Here is a 23,416-nt window from a genome sequence, read left to right on the forward strand (position 1 = left end):
AGTGATGGCATTTATTTCAATTATTGCAATGTATTTTTCCCTAAGATGGTTAGAAAAAAGAATTGTGTTGTCCTCTACTGAATTTATGTCAGTTAAAAAGCAAGCATGTTTCAGTATTTGTTTTCTCCAAAGTAAGTGTAATTACTTCCTTTAAGTTTTTTTTTTTTTTTCCACAGGATTTACATGTTTGTTTATTATTTCTTGTCAGAGTATAGTGATTTGTTTTCTCAGCTGGATAGTCTTCCATTGAATATATGGGTGTTCTGGAGACACAAGTTAGCATATTCATTGACTTCTATAACTATTTTATGCCTTGAAGTGAAGACTGAGGCCTTTCTGAGCAAGAACTTCACACTTTAATGTGCTAACTTGCATGTCTGATTAGTTTTTAAGTCCACTCAAGTGAAATTTGTTGCTGTTGATACACCCATCCCAGCTCCCCCCCAACCCACCCCCCCGCCCCACTACCCGAAAGAAATCTAAATTGTGAGTTTTCCTGATATAAAATCTGAGTTTGGGTTTCCGAGCTGAGCTCATGCACACGTTGCTGATGTTTGGCGCCTTAGGACGAACTTCTGGCTCTCAGCCAAAGGTTTGTTTGAGCGAAGACCCGCGCTTAGCCTGTCCCTCAGGGCTGCGTTTCCATCAGTCACAAACACAGTTTAATTAAGGCACTCAATTATTTTTTTGGTTTTTATGGAAGGTCCGATGCAATGACAGCCAATCCTGAACTTTGTCTAATTGTAGTTCCAGTGTGTACAGCCTTAGGGCAGTCGGGTGTCAAGACGCGACCGTTTTCACCCACACTCCCAGTGATGGATAGTCTGGCTTTGTTTCTTATGGCTTCAGAAAAGGTCAGCTGGGTTGCATGGAAAGGAAACAGAAAGAATGGGAAGTGTTATAATATTTCTGTCTTTTCAGCAAAATATGACACAACAAACACCAAAATATCAATGATTAGACATCTGCATTTTTTCCCCAAACTCTTTTGGTCATATTAAAACTACTTTTCACAGGAAAAAGAAACTCAACGACCTCGAAGAATAAATCACTCTAGAGTTACTGCTCCTGTTTAAGAACTAATTTTCTAAAATCCTGCAAGATTTTGTTTGGCAAATCTGGGCAGGACACATCTTTTAACTTGCTGCACTCTACATCCTAGTATTTCCAGTTGAACTTAGAAGGTCCCTTAGGTTTGACAACAATCGTTCTTTGTATCTTTTTTCTGTTAGAAAATATCTTAACAGTTAAATGACTGATCTCTTAAAATCATGATGAATTGTCTAAGGGAACTCTACGTAGACTATTTATAACAGATCTTCCTGTTTTTAGAACACAGATCTATCCACAGATGCTTTCACACATTCACTAAAGCTGCTATAGACAGCTATAGAAAGGCAAGTCAGTCACATAAAGTTCATTCTATGCCTATAATGGAAGTTAAGGGTCATATTTTAAGAAGCTTTAAGTGCTTAAAGGGAAGTGTACTGAAAGGGGGCATGTTTTAATGCTTCATGGAATGGTCATCACTGGGAAACTTCCCAGATTGATGTTCCTGGGTCTTTGACATCCTCATTATATTCTTGCTCTGTCATAATAGGTAGCAGGCAGTAACACCACACTGAGGAGAAACAGGCAGCATTATTATTGAAATCTACTGACTGTTCACTCATGCCTTTAAATTCTTTCTAGTTGCTGAATTTTAACGTTAACTCAAGAGAAAATAAGGTAAAGGTATTCCCTAAGTTTGTTGTAGTTTAGATCATAATTTTCTCATAATTCATATTGTATCTTAATTCCTTGCTGTGAATTTAAGTTTACCCAGTTCTTTTGGAAATTCCATCCTTATATTTATTCTGCCTTGTACCTTAAATATTAGAATAATGATATATTAAATATGAAATAAAAATTGGATTAAAAATGTCATAATGAAAAGGCTTAATGATCATTTACCCTGATAATTTCAGAAACTTGAAGTCAAAATGCTACTGACATATCTATGGTAAACACCAAGGTCATTATTATAGTTTGCCTTTAGTGAACAGTCTCAAAAATTAAAAACTATTTATCTTTATAATCAGGAGTCAGGAGACTATCTCTACAGACACTACTCATCACTAAATTAAAACAAACCAAGCAAGATGACAGTCTGAATTTGTTTCTTCAGATTCCCTTTCAACATTTAATATTAAGTAAAACAATTATATAAAACATTTATTAGTGTTTTTTTTTGAAGAGGGAATTTAGTATTTATTGATACTAATTAATACATAATAAAAGCATTGTGACTTTTCAGGAAGATTGTCATAAAATCTGTTTCTTCCTTGTATTTTCTTGATTGCCTTTATAAGGAAATGAAAATAGAAAAAATGGGAAGGATTCCATATACTTTCAAGTAATCTCTCCTTCTCTATAGATAAATGCAGTTGAGTGCTGATAATTCTGCTAACTGCTTATTTTCTCTTTAAATCTTAGTGTTCTTTGTTCTCAGAATTCTTATATTCCACACTTAAATCTCCTACTTCTTACATAAAATGTCATTTCTGTTCATCTTTATGTGACCTTATTGAGACTACTCAAACTAGAAAACTTTCTTATAAATTTACCATATAGTGTAAGTCTCGTCGGATTGTTGTGGCAATGGCTGTAACTTTATTTATGTGTTCCCTTGAGGGATAATTACTTTCAGAGTAGACATTTAGATTTTGTTTTTGAAATTCTGACACTAAATATAATCTAAATTATCAGTCATTTTCATAATTATGCTCAATAGAATTTTTGAAAGGAAAAAGCCATGTAATATGCGAGTACAATAAAAAATGCTTACTCTCAAATCTCTACAAGTGCATATCATTTAATTTGCTCTGAATGTCATTAAGTCTTTCCTGTGAGAATGCATATCTCTTTCTAGCAATTCCCCAGGACTTTGTATTGAACTGTCATATATGAACATTTCTAGAATTTTTCTAGAATGTACTTGCTATGCTAAAGGAAACTTTAAAAATATATCTTATGAAATTCATCACAGAATGAAGTCCAAATAATTGGCTCTAGAAACTTGTCACATATTATTTTTCTGTTTGGAAAAATCTCTCCTCAGTTCTGTAAATATTAAGATGAAATCCTTATTATAATGACTAAGAAACCTTGGCCTTATCAATTTGCTTTTCTGCTATTAGAAAAGACATGCTCTAAACATTCTGATCTGAGTGAATTGACAATTTCATGATCGATTCTTTCCACAAAATTTGGAAAGAAAAACTTTGGGCTTGTCTATGTGCAGTTGTACTCAGTTACTATTCTATTTCTAGATTATGGTTTAAAGCAATTAGATCTTGATTTAAAGGAGTAGCTTTTGTTCTTTGCTTTAAGATACTAACAAGTATTTCAGTAGCTTTTCTTGGGTTGTGCCACCTGGCCTGCGGGATCTCAGTTCACCTACCAGGGACTGAACCTGGCTGGGCCACCACTGTGAAAGCCTGGAATCCTAATCACTAGGCACTAGGCTACCAAGGAACTCTCTCAATAGCTTTTTTGAATAAATAAATATAAAAGTTGAGCATATTTATCTGGCATAACTTCACGTGTACATCTTATTCTTAGAAAAATTCTATTGGGTTTGACTCTAGGATACCTCAGGCACTAAATGTCTCTTGCAGGTTCAAAGTTTCATTTATCATTGTAATCAGAATGGCTCTTATATACAATTTCAGAAAATGGATTTTAGAGACCTGATTTTAAGAAAAGCAACAACAAATGCTTCCAGGTCTTACTTTAAATTCATTTTCTATCATCAAAGGGAAAAAGCACTGGACATTTAGAGTCTTAAAAAATGAACTTCGTCCTGTGTTTCACTGAATGTTTATAATTTTTTTTTATTGTCACATGGTGAGAAGATGTAAGTGAGACTGATCTGGCTCACTCAAAAGCAGTTGAAATGAAAACAAAAGTCAATAAAAACTCACTGCAAGTTTTATTTTTACTGTGTCTCTCCTAAAGAAAATATGTTGCTGACATTTTTGATGGAGGAATTGCCTAAAACGTTTATTCACCTTAGTGATGTTGTGAAAATGAAAGCTGAATTTCATCTAATACATGTGAACTATAGTCAATATTCTGGTGGTCACTTCTGCCTAAAGGTTTGGTTCAAGGACTATTGCCAGAAGAACAAACATCGGGGTTTCCCTCTAAAAATATAGAAAGATGGTTAATGTAAAAGAAACCAGAAGAGGAGCTAAAACTCACTGAGTGCTTACTATGTGCCTTGGAGATTTTACATGTATTTTCTCAGAAAACAACACACCCTTATCAAAATAGGCAATTGTTTGGCTTTGATAATTTGAAAAAATTTTATGCTTATTTTGTTAGCATTTAGCTTAAAATTAGATTGTTCCAGAGAAGACAAGCCTGTTCTGTGTAAAAGAAAATTCAGATCTAACTTCAAATTTCTCCCAATTTTCAGATAGAATATACTATTTAAATCATTTTACAGAGCAATTCTGGAGGTTTATTTTTGTCTTTCAAACCCTTTCAATGCAGATATCTATTGGTAACATAAAGTTTTGAACAGTACATCTGCAGCCAAAGAAAACTGAACCATTTTGCACTGAAGTTTTCAAAAATATAAAGCTCTAAATTAGAAGCAAGCAGTACCATCACTGGACAGACAGGTCACAACACTCCATTTACAGAATGCATCACCCACTCACTGTAGTGGCCCTACGTCCTACCCCTAAATTTTAATACTTTCGGTTCCATATACGTTGTAACCTTCTCTATAGGTTGCTAAATTCTGGGTATTCTGCGAGGAAGTTGGGTTAAAAGTCTGTGCACTCTTTGCCACCTTCATTCTCTTCGCTTCTGCCCTGGACTTGTAACAGAACTCTATCAAAGCCACCAGCATTGCCAAGCCCAAGCCGCCAACCAGAATGTAGAAGACGCCTGCTACGTTGCTCAGGCTCAAGGCACTCGTCTTGTCCTGGGGGGATAAAGACATCTCAGTTAACTGTGGAAAGTCACATCCAGAAGGTGAAAGAACACATGAAATCCAAACAGCTAATTAAAGTCAATGCCTAATTTAACCTGAAATTATTTAACATGTAAAAGTCACTAGTGTAACACTATGAATTTAAACATAAAGCTTATAGTTCTTGAGAGAAAGGAAATTATGATGATAACGAATAAATTGTGTGTAATTACATTCAATAAAATCTGTAACATTTTGTCATTGTTAACTATTATAAAGAAGAGCACTATACTTAAACGTATATAAGCATAGGGTAGCAGAAGTGGGCTTATTATTGTTAAGTTTGAAAATGACATGCTTAAAACACAATTACATGACAAGGGAAACTGTTTTCCCTTTCCTTCTATTAAAACATTTTTAATGTTTGATATTTCTGTTGAATAAAGCTAACTTCATGTTTCCTACTTAAAGAAGTAAGGGACCTTAAGCTAGCAGTTTCACGTCTTGTTCATCATGAATTCACCAAATATATGCAAATAGTGTGCTAGGGTACATGTTATTTGTTCTTTTAGTCACATTTGTTTGGGAAATCTGCTGGAAAGTGCACTTTAACATATTATATACTATTTAGGAATAACTATGTATGCAGCACATTGGTAACTTTAAAAAAATGTACAAATTTTTCCATGATCAATTGAGAAATAAGTCATTTGTGGACAGAGTTAGAACTATTTCTATTGATTTTAAAATATGATTCTATTTCACTTTAAAATGCTTAATCAGTTAATATTTTAGACATAGATTCTCCAGAGCTTTCATATACATATTATTTTATAATAAATTCAGAATTAGTCAAGCACATTATTGGAAGATATTAAAATTATAACAATAATTCATATTTTTTCATAAATTGTAAATATATATTATATAAAATTATTTGAGTAGGTATTTTAGGTTGACTACCTGAAGAATGCCCTGAGGCCATCATTTCTCAGTTGTGTGTCTTGTGCAAACTTAATTAGTTTTATTAGGAGAATATTTAACTGAAATAAGTATTATGTACACTATATCCACTTAGCCATGATATCAACTGATTAGACCAAAAATTTAGGGTAACTTCATTTTAAAAATTAAGTACTTGTTCTTCTCTGACTTTACATAAGGGTTTGAAATAGCTTTTTCATTATCTGGCCAAGCTTGTCTCATTCCACTCCGGTTCAAAGGCAGACAAAAGTGATTAAAACACAGGGAGATGCTTGAAAAGAGATCAGTTAATATTACTTTATCTCTTTCTTAAATTAACTGAAGTTTTCCTATACATGTAAGTCACTTATTTAATGTTGTAGGATAGCTAATAATTTTTTTCTTTCTAAAACAAGATATGGAAAAAATATTTCAAAAATTCTCAACCATGGCTTTCAGGCATTACGTCCTATTAATTTATGCAGGTATTTAGATTCACTGATAAACAGCTACATTTTGTTCTTTAAATGAAAACATAACTGTAACACTATTTTCATTTGTACTCAACAGAATCAGACTTATAAGTTCCTGTATTGTTCTAAAAATAATTGCTATAAGATCTCTGCATGAATGATATCTTAGAAGTTTAGGTTATTATTCATAAACATTGATTTATTAAAATCATTTTGATAGAACAGAACTGGAAAATTTTACTGTTTATCTGTCAGAACAAAAATATAACAGGTCATCTTCAAACTAAAGTGGAATGATTGGCAAAACAGTGACAAAAGACTGAACTTCTGAATAAGAAACATTTACTATTTAAAATTTTCTTTCTGTAAAAGACTACTGACCAATTTCTCATTTCCTGTTTTGAGAATACATCAGTTCTTGAAATAATAGATTTGATGTTCTTTGCCTCCAAAACAAATGAACAAAAATCAAACCTGAAAGCACTACTGTTATTAGTGGTACGTATATTTGAGAATAATATAGGAATTTTATTATTTTATATATTTGTACCGTTAAGTTTATTTAAAAGCCTTAATATTAGGGAGCAGTTTGCAATTTTCTGAAAAGATAATCCCTGTGGCTTAAATCATTGACATTAGTTTCTAGTTTAGATAGGTATAGAGAAACATTTAATTTTTACTGTTTCCATATACTCTTGACAATTGCTCCCATTTACTGCTTTGTGAACACAAGAGGAGGCCCCGAACTGCAGTGACTGACCTTGCTTCCAGAGTCCTTGGGTCCACATTCACCTTTATCGTACCACCATTTGTTTTTCAGCTTGTCTAAGACGCCTGCCTCACTGAGTTTCAAAACGGCAAGGTTTACAGGAGTTCTTCACGTGGAAAATAACATAAATAACATTATATATGTTATTTTATGTTATTCAAGTAAAACTACATTAGAATCGCATGGCAAAGTGACGGAGCAGAGGCCACAGTTGGGGTTATGTCTTGTACTGTAGGCCCAGGTTTTGGATCAGACATAAAACTGGGGCCTGCTCCATCGCTTTAGGTAACAGGTACATACTGCTAGGGAGGATTTTTAAATAAAATGTATGCAATTACTGTGAACCCAAAACTATTAGCCTGGATTGGGTTTCTTCAGCATTTTCAATTTTCCCACCATAAATATAGAGTCATTCAAAATCTAGAATCTCTCTTCAAAAGTGGCTATAGGTTGACAGACTTAAAAAAGTAGAAGCTAGATAGGTCTGGTTGCTTGCAGGCATCATTATTCAGCTAGTGGAATTTTGCTTTATGCTTTAAAAGTATGTCTACAGTATCCATCATTAAATTGACTCCTCTGCCGCTCTCATCCAAGACTTAATTTAAAGAGGAGGGTGATTCTGACTCAAGTGTTACTGACACAGATCCACTGCATGCAGAGAAAAGTCCTTATAAGCAAATATGTAAATCATTATTTTAAAGTGTAAGCCAGTGCTGATACTTTCCTTCTGAGTTGCAGTATTTAACTTAAATAATATCACCAGAAATAATTTTCATCTATCTTAAATCTACCGTATGAATATACTCTGAAGTGCAGTGACTATTTTATACTCTATAAATTCTTACCAACACATATAGGATAGATTAGGAATAACCAAGATTTTTATAAATAGACTCCTCATACTATAAAATTCCTTTTCTTTTTTCTATCGTCTTTGAGTCCTTCAATACTAAATATTATACAAGGAGTATCAGAGAGGAAATGTTCACTGGTCAGTCAGTATCAGTGTTCTGAGGAATCTAAGAATTCTTGTTTCATCCCCATGTTAACCTCTGTGTGTAGAATAAAGGCTAAGGAGATGGATGGCAAGTAGCAACACGCAGGACCTTCTGTTGTTACTATAATATTATTCTGTTTTGGTGGTTGTTTGGTTTTCATTTCTTTTTGCTTTTTACGAACATTCAAAGAGAGACTGCTTGCATTTCTCTTGACATTTTTAAGGCTGCCACAATCATTTTGTCTGGCTGTATCACCTAATGCCTCACTTCTAGGAAATGTTGAATCCGTTTGGAGAAACACAGTATGTATCTGTTTGGTTACAAGGGAATTAATTCCACAGGCCTGTCTACACAACTACGTAATGCACTAGTAATGATGCTGGTGATGATCCCTAACACTTACTGAGCACTTACTATGTACCAAGGGACTGTTAAAGGTATTTTACATGCTTAGTTGCTATTATCACCTGTATTTTACAAATGAGGAAATCAAAACACAGAAAGGTTAATTCATCTAGGCACATCTAGGAAGGAGCTGAATCAGGGTTTGTAATGGTCTATTTTCATAGCCTGTGTAATTAAAAATATTAACAACAGAAGACTCAAGAAATAGGAATTTCTGGTTTATTGAGTTTTCTGATTAACAGTTAAACTAAAATTCACTTTTTTAAGGTATTACTGGTTCTGAAAAAAGTTTCTAAAATGTGTTTTTCTTTTCATTTATATGGTTTTTGAATTCAATTTAATTTTTGTATCAATGTTATAAGATCTTACAAGGTTTATTGTTCAATTTAAAAATATGCAATTGCCACATTCCTAGAATATTATATGATTTTTTTGGATTAAAATCTAACGTTAGCATGATTTAAAACTTTGTACTAAAAACTGAGTTTGGGGGTGGGGTGAGGTGAGGATTATGGTTAACTGGAGTCCTTGGTTAGCCCCAGTTAATCTAGATTTTACTATCTATAACCTCCCCACCTCCACATACATCTAGCACTTCCATTTATGAAGTGATTGTTATAAAACCACACCTGCATGTTGGTTGGTGAACTGTGAACTTCAAGAATAGAAGACATATATCATTCATCTTTGTAAAATATTTACAAGGGTATCTGACTCAGGTTAGGTGCTCTGTAAAATTATTACATTTGAATTATTTTGAATCCAGGACAACCACTTCTTTAAACTGATACTAAGGGTTTTTTGGTCATCAAGCTAGCCCACTAAAGCCTTTTTAACACATGTGCAGAGTACATTATTGGAGGAGGAAATGGCAACCCATTCCAGTGTTCTTGCCTGGAGAATCCCATGGACCAAGGAGCCTGGCAGCCTACAGTCCTTGGGGGCACAAGGAGTCGGACACGACTTAAGCGGCTGAGCACGCAAGCATAGAATACATTATATTAGCCCACATTGCACTTCTTGAATGGGTTTTGATGGGAAGAGGAAAATTTAATGCTGAAAAGAGAAGGAAACTGAAAGCACTTTCCTTACAGTTTCTTTTAGAAGGGACAGCTGAACGCAAAACTATGGATTAAATGAAGACTGCCTTTGACTTACCTCTCTCCCTTCCTGAGGTATCATTTCTCCTACCTGCTTCATTTTTCCCTTGTCTCTTTGTCCTTTCTGCTACTCACTCCAGCAGTCTGGTTTTAGAGGATAAAATTAGGTTAGAATTTTGAGTATAAGATATTTATCAATAGCCAAACTTAATGGTCAAGTGGTGGAATGTCAGACACTGAGCAAGGAATTCATTACTAGGAGAGTCCTTTTCTAGGGGTTAGCTTTCCTGACTGATCTTTGTTTAATACATTTTTTCCTGCTTATGAATGCATGTTTTCCATAATAATTCCTTTATTATTGCATTGGTTTCCATGGCTGTGGATAAGGCCGTTTGCAAGTGTAACATATGTTAAAGTCAGGCTGTATTCTTTGAAGTGTCAAATTAAAAACTGGATATTATGGGATTTACTATACTCCTAAAGAACTCATTATTTGGTAATCACATTTACAAAATGGCTTTAATGTAAATATCTATATCTACGAGTATGCCTATTTTGTATGTATATATGGGGAGAATAAAGTATAAAACAAGCAAAAAATCAATAATTTTGTAGATAATATTAGCATTATGGGTCATTAATGATTACAAGCATTGCTAAAATTTCCTTTTAGAACCTGGTTTAAACAATTCACACAGAAATAGGGATAAAATTCTGTGTATGGTTTGTGCTCAGACTAAATCATATCACATTAATCAAAGGGAATATGAGTTTTAGACACTGCAATGAAACTTATAATTTCTGTTATTCACAAAAATGAGTATGGTTTTCTTATGGCCATAAAAATGGCCACAGCACAATAATATTCAAATGAGTAATTTTTCAAACAAACAAACTCATTCTTTCCCAAATCATGCCTTTCCACTTTATTTCATTTTACACATCAGACTTCTTTCCTTATTTCTTTTGTTGAGCCTCTGGTTGAGGGCTACTTTGGTCATGCTCTGGGAATTGCTATCAGTTGAGCTGATTATTTTGTAGCCATGGGGTGCAAATGGAAGCTGTCACTGTGACTCTAAATAATTTAGCTGTTGATTATATTAAATCATAAGCTCCTTGATGTATTTTTTTTTTTTTACCCACAGATACTTGTGCATGGCCCGGGTAAAGCAGAATTTTACTATTATGCCACTGTATGGAAGTCTGGGGATATCTTTCCTTGTTGCTGCTGCTAAGTTGCCTCTGTCGTGTCAGTCCTGTAAATAAGGTGGATCAATCGGCTCCTCATTGGAACCTATTCATGTGTGGTACAGCTTTCCATGCTTTTCCCCCTTCACCAGATGAGTCACTGTTAGGAAAGTTAAGTTTTTCCTACTAAGATTGTATATCTCAAAATCGGATTACATCAGATAACTGTATACTTGTGAGGAGATCTCTGAAGGTGCACTGTACATAATGTGCATTGTAGATAAACTGGCAGCATTTAATTTTCTCTTCTGCTTTGGCTTTATACTTATCAAAGCCCACAAGCCAGCATCATCTTCCAATTCAGCATTTTTCCTCCTTTTACCTTTTTCAATAAAGATTGGGCCAAATGGAAGGGGTGAGGTAAGTTCAAAAAGAAAATCAGTCACCCAGAAAAGGTACAGAACAAAAATTAAAAAGCAGCAACTGTCTTCTGGTAGTTTACTTTGACTCTAAATTAGGTCAGGCCATTTAAAATATCATCTTTTAAAATAGATATAGAATTATTGTTGTTCAGTTACCCAGTTGTGTCTGAGTCTTTGTGACCCCATGGAATGCAGCATGCCAGGCCTCCCTGTCCCTCACCATCTCCTGAGGGTGGTATTATTATTACCCATTCTATTGGTGATAAATATTATATCAGTATACAACCTACGAGAATTTTTTCGTAGTATGAAATCAAAATTCTTGAGGGAAAATAGAACAAAGTAATTAACATGCATTTTATGTTAATTTTTATAGCATTTTAGAAAATGACTTATTAGGATATGAAATAATATTTTCATATCTTAAATTTATATCTAAATAAAATTTTAGAATATTATCTTAGAGTTTATGTTTGGTGAAAGTAACAGGGGCAAGCAGTTTGATTTTTGAAAACTACAAAGTTAGCTTCTTATTTATTTCTTTAGATGACAAATATTTACTTGGTGTCTATCATGTACCAAACAATGTGTTGGATGCAAATAGATTAAATTCAATTGAGTTGTCCAATCCCTTATTTAAATAAATTAAAATGACTTTTGTTACATAGATTTTTTCCATTATGTGTACATTTCTGCTTCTGTTTGCTTAATTTTCTGTGGAAAGAGTCTTTAATGTACACTGAAACAGGAATTCATTATATACTTTTATGGAAAACTTTATCTGTTAAGCAATGTTATACTTTGTTTATATTTGTGACAAAAAATATAAATTTGCAAACAATTTCTTTTTCTAATTGAATAGAATATCTTCAATTTTATTTTCTCTGGTTCTATTAGAGTACATTTTCTTACATTTCTAATTTGCATAGAGTAGGTTATTATTGTAAATGAGTGATTTTCTGTTTATGTGTGTATATATGTATGTATTTCTATTTCATAAAAATGACCAGAATGTTCTAGGCAAGTTGGGGCACCAAAATACAAAAGAGTTGACACTCCTAAAGAAAACAAACAGTTGGTGTCTTGAATGGAGGTGCCTTAAAGGGGAATCATCTCAGAAGAACCCCTGATGACTCTCTAGGGAGCTCATATTCTCCCTCAGAATAGTCAATGAATGAGAATTGTGTCCACACCATCTTGTTTTTTCGTCTTCTTTCATGCCTCCTTCTTTTGCCAAAATAATCATTTGGCAAAGTTTATTCTTTCTCTTCCTGCAACAGGGCTGGCAGGATGCACAAAGGAGCTGAATTTGAAAGACTTTTCAGATCAGGATCAAGGAGGAAGTTATCAGCATTGAAAGAGGGTGACGTTAGCAGTTACCTTGACAGATACTCCTTTTCTAAAAAAATGAATTCATTTATTTTAATTGGAGGATAATTACTTTACAATATTGTGATGGTTTTACATTACCATATGTAAAATAGACAGATACTCCTTTTAAATGGAGCATCATTGTCTGGGCTTGGTGGCCAGCCAAGTGAGAGAATTTGTAGCCCAGTGAAGAACCTGAAGAAGAGCAGGATTTCTTGTTTTGGGCAGTTCTCTAGAATTTAAAAGAAAGACAAGAATGTATATTTTAAAATTTTCAATGTTCTTACATACCAATTGTAGATATGCAAGGAAAGAAATTCAGTCAGAATATTCCCATCTCTAGATTGCTTTAAGTCTATCTACAGTGAAGAAGAGTTCTGAAACACTGGTTAATAATTTCTGCTAACTGGATATCTTTTTTTAAAAGACACTGGTCAGAAATAAAAATAAAACATTATTTTATGAAGCTGGAAATATGACATGGATGCAATAAAGATAAAGCTGAGTTGGTCTTCTTTTTGTAACCCGATCTTTTCTTTAGTTTGATTCATTTATGGAAGGTAAAAGCATACAGTTCATATAATTCCCTTTGATTTGTTATGTAATTTGCTATTTAATGGAAGCCTGACAGTTTTACGTGGAGAAATGTCTTTCTGGAAGGTACCTGTTCTAGGTGACGCTAGACTTGCTATTATTCAAAAATATTTTGTGGCAGCTCTGGTGAGAAAACAAGACAGACTGACCTTTTCTCTCTCCTCCTCACTTTCAAAAGCCTGCTTTCTAACACCAAGGTTCTTAGGACTATGTCTGATCTGTAACTTCTTCCAAACCGGAGATTTTCAGTGATTGTTTTAGTTTGATTTGTTAGTGTGTCCCCAGATTGATATTGTTTGCAAATATTTTTGCTTTGACAGTAATTGCATACTTAAGTTTGTGAAATGACTTGACTGGTGATTCCCATGGTATTCGCAGGTCTGAATTGCGTCTCCTAGCAGATGCACCTATTACTTCACACACTGTTACCCGCTCTTGGTGACATTGAGGCTAACCTTGGAGTCACCTCCCCCGCTGCCACATTCTCCTTTGTCGTACCACCATTTGTTTTTCAATTTGTCCAAGAGGCCTTGTTCATTCAGTTTTAAAACTGCGAGGTTAACAGCATTTCTTGAAACGATAAAACATATCTTGTAAGAAACTGCACAGCTGTTAAGATGTTAGAAGGAATGAGGGTTTAAGCTCTTTTATAAGCTTCTCCCAGATGCTAAATAAACCTCTCATTTTGTCATCCTGCAACCCCTTCTACCAGGCAATTGTAATTTCCTTCAAAGTGTATTAAACCTATGGTGTTTAGTGCTATTCACAGTTCATTTATTATCAAGTAACTGACATCAACATCAACCAATTACATGAATTATTTTTTTTTTGCAAAACAGTAATAAACTGGAATTTACTAGTAATTGAGAAAGAATTGTGTCTTGAATTCCCTTGCTTCTAGAATGTCAATGACCAACAGGAAAAAAATGAAAATCCATTCCCAGAAGGAAAAATATAATTGCACAAACAAATCAACAAATCAGTAACTAATTTTTGTGTACTGATTTCCTAATAAAGAGTATGGCTTAATTATTATTCCTTTTATTATTTGTGTTGGTTCAGTTTTCTGGTCTGGAAGTCATAGGATGGTCAAAAGAAAGGTAGTAGCAGCTCTCAGGGAAATTATATTTGAATTTTGTGTTGATTTTTAAAGTCACTAGATGCTATTTAGAAAGCAGGATCATACATCCAATTTGACTGTTTAAATTATATAATTAAACCCCAGGAAAACATGCTGCATGTGATATGGGCAAGCAAACACTAAATTAGATTTCTTCCATGTGTATCTCTATAGGGGATAAGGGTGGCATATTCTAATTATTCTCTAAGAGGATTGAAAAAAATGTGTCATGGGTTTTGCTTCTCATGTACTTGGTTTCTTTCTTGCTTTCAAGGTACAGGTTTTAATTGAACCATTAACTCTTTTAAAAAGTTTTCCCAGTATTTAATGAAATGTCTGTTATATCTAGTGAGTGGCTTATATACTGAGAGACTTTGGGTTTAGTTTGTGCCATTCTGTGTGATAATTACCAAGTTTGGTGATTGATTAATGACAAATTAATTATAATTATATTTAATACTTAATTTATTATTATACTTAATAATTAATTAATAATAAAATAAAAACAACCTCATGTTAATGGATAGCATTTGAACATTGATTTGCAAGTGAAATATCATTTAGTTGATTAATAAAATGCATTGTTTGTTTCACCACAAATCAGTCTATTAAAATATTTATTCTCTTAAAATGTGTTTGTAATATTTCAGGTAAATGATGTCCATTTTCCAGTGCTGTAATAGTCTGATCCACTTGGAGAGTAAATTTTTCCTATGAGTAAACCACATACTTCAAGAGGATGGACACTTTGTAAGAGTTAGATTGCCATTTACCAAATGCTAAATAAATAGTTAGCTATTCCCACATTCCCAAGTAAGTCCCATGCTAGTGGCATAAAATAAGTAATATACTTCCTGAAGTGAAAAGTTGTCAGTTTAATTAGCAAGAGGACCAGACTAAAATGTAGGAATAAATGAATTCAGTGAGGCTAGAGACATCTATTTTTAAAAAATGCTGTTAGGAGAAAAGAATTGTTTTATCTTATTGTCCACAGAAACTAAATTTGTCTTTCAATGAATTGAAACTAACAACTAAAGTTTTCTAATTTGGAGAAAATTGTTTTTATAATCCATTTTATTTTAGTCTTAAACATTTCTATCAGATTTTTTTTTCAGTAAAGTGCTATCCCAATTATTTTATATGTTGGTTTAGACCATTCCTTTGATCATTTCCTATAATCATTTCATGAGAGGGTTATTTAACAGGGTTATTAGCCATATCCAAAGACAGTTTCACAGCACAATAGAAAACAAAAAAGCAAAATTAAAAAATGGATAAGGAAAAAAAGCTTTATGTTGAGAAAATTGTTTGGAATAAAGCTTTCTACAAAGTTACTCTAAGACATTGTCTTTCTAATAACATCTAATAGGCCATGTAAAAACAGATCAGTTTCACACTGCTATCCATATATGTGTACATATGTGTATCTACATTGGTCAATATGATACTCTTGACCAGTAGGTTAAGTCACTGCCCAGTTCACAATTAATCCACATTTTCCTGTGGTTCCTCAGTAGAATTCACTTAATACTATCACATGTAAAATGTACTTTCCATAAATGAAGGCACTTGGTAATTAATAGTTAGGGACTGTCTTTAGGATTTTGAGGACTTCCCTGGTGGCTCAGATGGTAAAGTGTCTGCCTACAATGCAGGAGACCTGGGTTCAATCCCTGGTTCAGGAAGATCCCCTAGAGAAGGAAATGGCAACCCACTCTAGTACTCTTGCCTGGAGAATCCCAGGGACAGAGGAGCCTGGTAAGCTACAGTCCATGGGGTCGCAAAGAGTCAGACACGACTTCACTTTTACTTTCACTTTAGGATTTCAAGATTTCTTTGCCTTTTAAAAAGGCTTGCTATTTTCTGTAATTGTCTGACTAAAGATGTAATTTCTTTGTGTAATCAGTTTAGGTCTAAAGTTTTCCTTAGAATGTTATTTATAATATAGCACAAACCATATCTGTGAGGACCACTTGAACATCTGCTCTACTTTATGGAATGCATCACTTTTGTGTATTATTAATAAGAATCATCAACTGACTTTTAAAATATATATAAAGTTACTTATGATGGTCTATAGTCCCTGGGGTCACAAAGAGTTGGATACACTGAACATGCACACACCTAAAGTTACTTTACTCAGTTTTTTAGATTAGATTAAAAATCATTTTTTATCCAGGTAAAAAGGGAAAGGAACGCTGAAGACATAATTACAAGCAAGCCTAAGGAAGTCAGGAGTCAGGAAAATAAAGAACATAGAAAGCAGATCCTTGCTGCAGCACATTTTACTATTGCTTTGAAATTCCCTTCATACATTTCAGACATAGATTTTGAAATCTATGTCAACAAACTAGAATTGATGATGAGCATATTCTTGTCTTGATTAAGCATTAGAGAAGTTGTAATAGTGATCTGTCAAGCAGATAAGAAAAAAGAAAAATATTGGGTTTTTTTTTACATTAATTATTCCCTTCATTCTATTAAATGCAGGTTTTACAGAATAAACAAATGAAATTAATTGCTTTCATTTAAAAATGGAAGGAGATGAAGAAACAACAAGTGATCACATTTTTTGCTAGAGATGTAAACCACATTTGACAGCCCAGGTATGTTGACCATGACCTTTTATAGACTACAACAGGACCTATGAAACATACTTATTTGCCTTGTCCTTTTATGACTTAGCAGAATCCTAGGTAAGAAAAACCCCTCTCCAAATAGCATTTTCATGGTGGTGAGATGATGGGGAACGCAATTCAGGGTTGAAACAAAAATGCTCACCCAGACAAATTCCAGGAACTCCGGAAAAATTTCAAGGGTTTTTATTCCTGAATTGTTGTTCAATTGAGTTTGAGATTATGAAATCTATCTCTCATTGCCCAAGCCTCTGGGACCCATTTTTGTTAACTAAACAAAAACTGTAGAATGGGAACTAACAGACTTAAACTTTTTCCATTTATTAATTTTGTATAAATTAATCTAGTGCAAATTAAGATTTCCTTGTTGAAAGCGTGCTTAATTCAGGCTAAGCTATTTATATTTTCCTCTCTATCCTTCCATAAGTAATTTCTTATTAATCTATAGATTAAGATATTCTTTTTTAAAATATAAATTTACTTATTTTAATTGGAGGCTAATTACTTTACAATATTGTATTGGTTTTGCCATACATTGACATGAATCCACCATGGGTGTACATGCGTTCCCCATTAGATTTAGATATTCTTTTATGCTTAATTTATGTCTTACTCATTGTATTTACTTCTAGACCATAATTCTTATAGTATAATTTTTTCTGTTAGTGAGATATTGACATTCATATAGAGAAAACTTGAAAGACTTGTTTAATAAAGTACTCATGATTTCCTGGATTTAAGAATATTATCATAAAGGACTGATATACAAGCTTTAGATTTAGTTATTGTTTGTACACAAGATATTTAGGGTATATATAATTTCTAAAATAAATAGTCAGCAATATTATATTTAGTCTAGTTAAAACAAATCAATTACATTTTACGTAGTAGGATGAACGCTTCATTATTGTCTCTGATATCAATAATATATGGGTTTAATGTATTTTTTTTGTCTAAACTACTGTGTAATTTTGCTAATGCTTTATTATCCTTATAAAGAAGGATTCATTAATTATATGCACACAAGGAAGCCTCCTTCATTTTAGGCCTGTACTCTTTTAACTTGAGTGTTCTCTTCTTACTTAATTCTCTATAAAATTTAAATACCAGGTGTTACAATATCCAGAATATTTACCTGAATGATGCTACAAAGTGTTTTCATAGTCCTAATAAATATTAATATTATGTGACTCAACAAGAAATTGTGTAAAATACCTTAGAAAATCTTTTAAAATCTGCAAAAGACATTGGTAGATAGTTTATGCAGGAAGAAGTACAAATCATATAAAAATGATTTACTCTTACTTGGAATTAAACTAACGTGAATCAAAGAAATCCAAATTTTTTGCTATTCATATTAGAAAAGATAAAAGTAAGGATAATATTCAATATAGCCAAGAATTTAATATAGCCCTGAAATTAGAATACACTGAAAATAGAATAGAAAGAAAATAATATGGTTTTATAAAACAAAAAAACATAGTTCTTACCCTTGCAAATTATTAATAACAATTCTCCTTTGAGGAAACAATCCTAAGAAATAAATCAATGATGTTGACAAAGTAATATGATAAATGTTATAGCATGTTTATATAACAAAACATTGAAAGCAACTTACATGCCCAACAGAAAGGGAGAATTACGTAGATTTAGTGTACAACAGTGGTTTTTAATCTTGATTTAAATGTTAGAACAATTTATTACAGATACAGATGCTCAGGACTAACTTGCTGTATCAGAATCTTCTGACATGGGGGCAGAGTATATACATTTTTAGAAAGCTCCCTAGATGATAGCAATGATAAGCACCAATAATCCATATGACTGAATGTTTAACAATCATTACAGGATTTTAATGACAAAGGAAATGCTTAATGTTGAGTGAATAAAAGAAACAAATTGTATATTCATTGTGATCTTAATTTTAGAAAAGATATATAATGTTTGTATGTATGTATATATATATATAAATGCCATATATATTTTTATGTATTTATTTAAACGTTATTTATTTGTACGTATAAATGTTAATGAAAGTTGCTCTCTGTAGGTAGTAGGACTATGATTGATTTGGATTGCATATTGTTCTTTGTGCTTTCCCACTCATTCAAAATTTTCTTCAATGAAAAGTGACACTTTAGTAAAGAACAAACAAAAATACTCTCTTAATTATGTTATAATATGCATATTAGAATCGTTTCATGCAAATTAAACTATATATTCTATTTTGGATCAAGAAAGATTAAGGAAGTTAGAATTTAGAAATTTGTCTTAAGGATCTCAGAAAAGCATTCATTGTTTTGATAGTATGGTTTGCTTTGGCTCACTTGGTTTTGTATCTCTAGTCAAGGCTGGATGGAGAACATGTGATACATTTGGCTTCTACAAAGGTTCTACCTTGTTTGAGGGGAGCAGGTCTGTCAGAGAGGTATGAGTCTACCCAACAGAAAGGATCTTTGGGACGTTAATGGAACTCTCGGTGGCCTAGGGAGAAGCCTTGCTGTTTCACAAAAATTCCATAGACAAGGTAAATTTTTTCCCTTAAGACAGATGAAATGAAGGTGATTGTGAATAAAGTTGAGTCCTGCTAAGTGGGCCATAATATATATATATATATATATATATATATGTATATGTATATATAGCTTTGTTTTTAGAAAAAGATTATATGGTTGGAAGCTATGTTCTTTTCCAAATGAGTATTAAACTCTAAGAAAAAACTTTTTTTTCAGGGGTTCAAAAAAGGCAATTAAAAAAAAAACTTCCACCATACAACATACTTTTTTTATCCTTCTTTTTGAAATCATGTTAAAATTGCAGATTGGAAAACTCATTTGATTTAAATTTTGTTGTGCAGTAGGTAAATATATGCAGAAGTTTTTCCAGGGCCACTCTAATAGGAAAATAGTAATTTCATAAAATATAAATAATAACCAATTCTGTATAGACTCTTCATTCTGATATTTAAATGGTTGCATTGTCAGTATTTTAACAAGTGTTACGTACATGAAAGTTCATCCCATATGGAAGATGAGATAGGTAGACAAGAGCAAATGTCCCAGAGGATTTTACTTTTGTGGTTTAATCATGTCCTCCCATTCACTCCCCACCCTTACATAAGGGTAGCTAGAGGAAATTATCAGGAAAACTGACAATTTAAAACAAATCCCAGAACTTTGCATACAGGCAGTTAATAACTAACTGAGAAAAAGAACTATTTTATTACTCAAAGAAATATAGAAAGTGAATAAAAATCAACAGGCTATCAAATAACTAAATATATCTGATTTATGGAAAGATATTTGCTTTCACAGTTCTACCCTTTATCTGCTATGTAGGCCTGGAAGACTAGCTAATTCTCAGCATTTATCAATGTTCCACTGTTTTCAGTTTAACTTGTAGCAATGCTCTTACTATTTGTCCCCCAAATTATTCCTTCTAGTAAATAAGCACAAGCCTCTTTTTGCCTCATTGGGTTTGTGCGCTCATTTCCAAAGGAAGAATTTGGGCCAAGTTGCTCCATCTGTATATGCAGACATTTTTAGAAAAAATATTAAGTTTTCACTCCAGTTTGCTTATGTGATGACAGTTAAGGTTTGCATAAAATGGCACTATTGATCAATAATTTAATATCAAAATTCAGAGGAAAAATTATTTAATGTGAAAAGACAATTCAGACCCAGCAAGATTTATAATGAGCATTTGAAAACCACTTTGATAATGACGGATTTCTTGTCTTTATTTTGGAGTTTGGATGACATATATAATTAAGTTAGTCTATAGAAATGTTTGTATTGCATATTTCAATTGAATGAAAAAGAACTGAACAAATAGAGTTAACACTGGGCTAGATTCCAAGAATTGTCTCTAAATCGTATTCTTTGGGATTTGCGTGACTAATTCCTATTTGAGAACTAGGCCCCAAGAATGTGATTTTTGAAAGAACACTATTATTTTTTGTGAGGATATCTGCCACTAGTTTAGGCAGCACACTAGCTAGAGATTGTGATAAACAACAAAAAAAATTTATATTTTAATATTGAGGTTTTTAAACATAATCTTTACAAATATTTTATTCAGCCTGATTTCTTGATTTTTGTCAGTTTTAGGTCATAGACTAGAATTTTTTGCCCTCCGTTGGTCATAGACTTCTTTTAGAAGTCAATGAAAGCATGGATACTTCCTCAGGAAAAATGCACAAATATGCAAAATGCAGACTGGGACACAATTTTAGGGAGCTGCATGCGAACAAAATTTGCCACAGCAGAATATATCTTGCATGTGGATTATTTCAAGATGAAAATAATCATGGCCCAAAAGACTCAAGAAGAAACTTTGATCTTCTTGCTAACTGCCTTAAAAATTGAGATGGAATTCCTCTGTTATAGAAATAGAGTTACCACCAGGGATATCTGCAAAGAATATTGGCTAGGTAGGTATCATGGGGGAAACTCGTAGAGATCAGGGTCTATTTTGTATCCCATTGTCTCTGCCTGGCCTTGCAAACATTTGGTTCCCAAACATTTGCTTTTCTATCTCTATGTGATTTGCCTTCCTCCCCTTTGAAGTTCCAAACCTTTACCCACAACATCCCTTTTTGTCTCTTGCTGAAGATGGTATTTAATGTGAGGATTTGGGCCACTTTGGCTAGTTACTAAGTTTTCTTGGGTCTCTGCCATGTATACATGTTATTAAACTTTTGTTTGATTTTCTCCTGTTAATCTGTCTCATGTCAATTTAATTTTTAGACTAGCCAGAAGAACCTATAAGGGTAAAGGAAAATTTATTCCTCCCCAACAGATAGGATTCAACTTTATTGGCTGAACACTACTCCTCATAAAGCTGCTATGGTGAAGAGACCCTGGGGCACCCAACAAAAGCCAGCAAAAGGTATTATTTGTTACCATGTGGGTTAGTCTCACAAATCTCTGGCTGCAGGGTCTGTTGGAAAAGAGATTGGTAAGAGTTTTTCTCTTTTCTCAAATTAGATTAACAGGAGAAAATACTTGTGAGGCTAGCTCCTTGGACTTTGTGACTGTTGGTTTAAAGTTTCATAAAGTACTACCCTTGGTTTGTTGATCATTTTTCCCCAGAGATGGTCACTGATTGTTTTTGTCTTTTGTGCCATTTGTTATAAGGAGAAAGCCATTGCTGTGATTAAGTTTTCCTTTTGTCTTGTTCTATGTCTTGAGGGTTTGGTTTATATACTAATGTGAAAAGTCTCTCTGGTTTCTGCCATCCAAAAGGTACACATACTAATGTTCATTTAGCAGCCAGTTAAATAGGCTGAGATTCTGAGCAGTCTCTTTGTTCAACTGTGCCAGCTCTCACAGGGAGTTTTGTTATACAGGCTCCAGTCTATAAGGGGCCTTTCTCTTCTCAAACTTTGCTGGCTATTTTGAGAGTCATGGAACATGGGGACTAAATCATCCATTTACTTCAGGACACCTGTTGTGTCCATGATACCATGTCTAGAAAGTTACTTCAGGGTCTTTCTATAAATTGGCTTATTGGTTTAAATCACATTAAAATCCTCTCATCAGTGGTCCTCCTTCATGGATCAGTCTTTTCATGGTGAAAGGGCTTGCATAGCTTGCATATCCATGAGCCATGTCATGCAGGGCTACCCAAGATGGATGGGTCATAGTGAAGAGTTCTGACAAAATGTGGTCCTCTAGAGATGAGAATGGCAAACTACTACCGAATTCTTGCCATGCAAACCCCATGAACAGTAGGAAAAGACAAAAAGATATGACACCAAAGATGAGCCCCTAAAGTTGGAAAGTGTCCAATAGGCTACTAGGGAAGAACAGAGAGCAATTATTAATAGCTCCAGAAAGAATGAAGTGGCTGGGCCAAAGTGGAAATGACACTCCGTTGTGGATGTGTCTGGTGGTAAAAGTGAAGTCTGATGTCGTAAAGAACAATATTGTGTAGGAACCTGAAATGTTAGGTCCATGAATCAAGGTAAATTGGATGTGGTCAAGCAGGAGATGGCAAGAGTGAACACTGACACCTTATGAATCAGTAAACTAAAATAGATGGGGATGGGTGAATTTAATTAAGATGACCATTATATCTACTACTGTGGTCAAGAATTCCTTAGAAGAAATGAAGTACCCTCATAGTCAATGAAAGAGTTAGAAATGCAGTACTTGGGTGAAATCTTAAAAAGGACAGAATGATCTTTGTTTCCAAGGCAAATGATTAAACATCACAGTAATCCAAGTTTAGGTGCCAACCAGTGATGCTGAAGAAGCTGAAATTGACCAGTTTTGTAATGATCTACAACACCTTCTAGAACTAACGCCAAAAAAAAAAAAAAAGATGTCCTTTTCATCATATAGGATTGGAATGCAAAAGTAGGAAGTCAAGAGATATACCCAGAATAACAGGCAAGTTTAGCCTTGG

General features: G+C 33.5%; 1 protein-coding gene across 9 annotated transcripts in view; it reads right to left on the minus strand.

Moving 5' to 3' along the window:
- Positions 1-694: 694 nt before the first annotated feature.
- The window catches only part of GRIA4 (glutamate ionotropic receptor AMPA type subunit 4), a 622,527-nt gene continuing 599,805 nt past the window's right edge, over positions 695-23,416 (minus strand). For 3 of the 9 annotated variants that reach the window (XM_081543903.1, XM_081543901.1, XM_081543899.1), the window contains 3 exons: positions 13,705-13,819; positions 4,844-4,978; positions 695-859 (listed from right to left, as the gene is read on the minus strand). In XM_081543903.1, coding sequence (XP_081400029.1) covers positions 695-859; positions 4,844-4,978; positions 13,705-13,819 — 415 coding nt within the window. Of the gene's footprint in view, positions 860-4,843; positions 4,979-7,162; positions 7,278-13,704; positions 13,820-23,416 lie in introns of those variants that run through there. The other 6 variants (XM_081543907.1, XM_081543906.1, XM_081543905.1 and 3 more) reach the window with 3 other exon arrangements.

This window comes from Giraffa tippelskirchi, chromosome 11, assembly GCF_054371585.1.
Source record: "Giraffa tippelskirchi isolate mGirTip1 chromosome 11, T2T-mGirTip1v1.2.pri, whole genome shotgun sequence".
NCBI classification, from domain to species: Eukaryota; Metazoa; Chordata; class Mammalia; order Artiodactyla; family Giraffidae; genus Giraffa; species Giraffa tippelskirchi.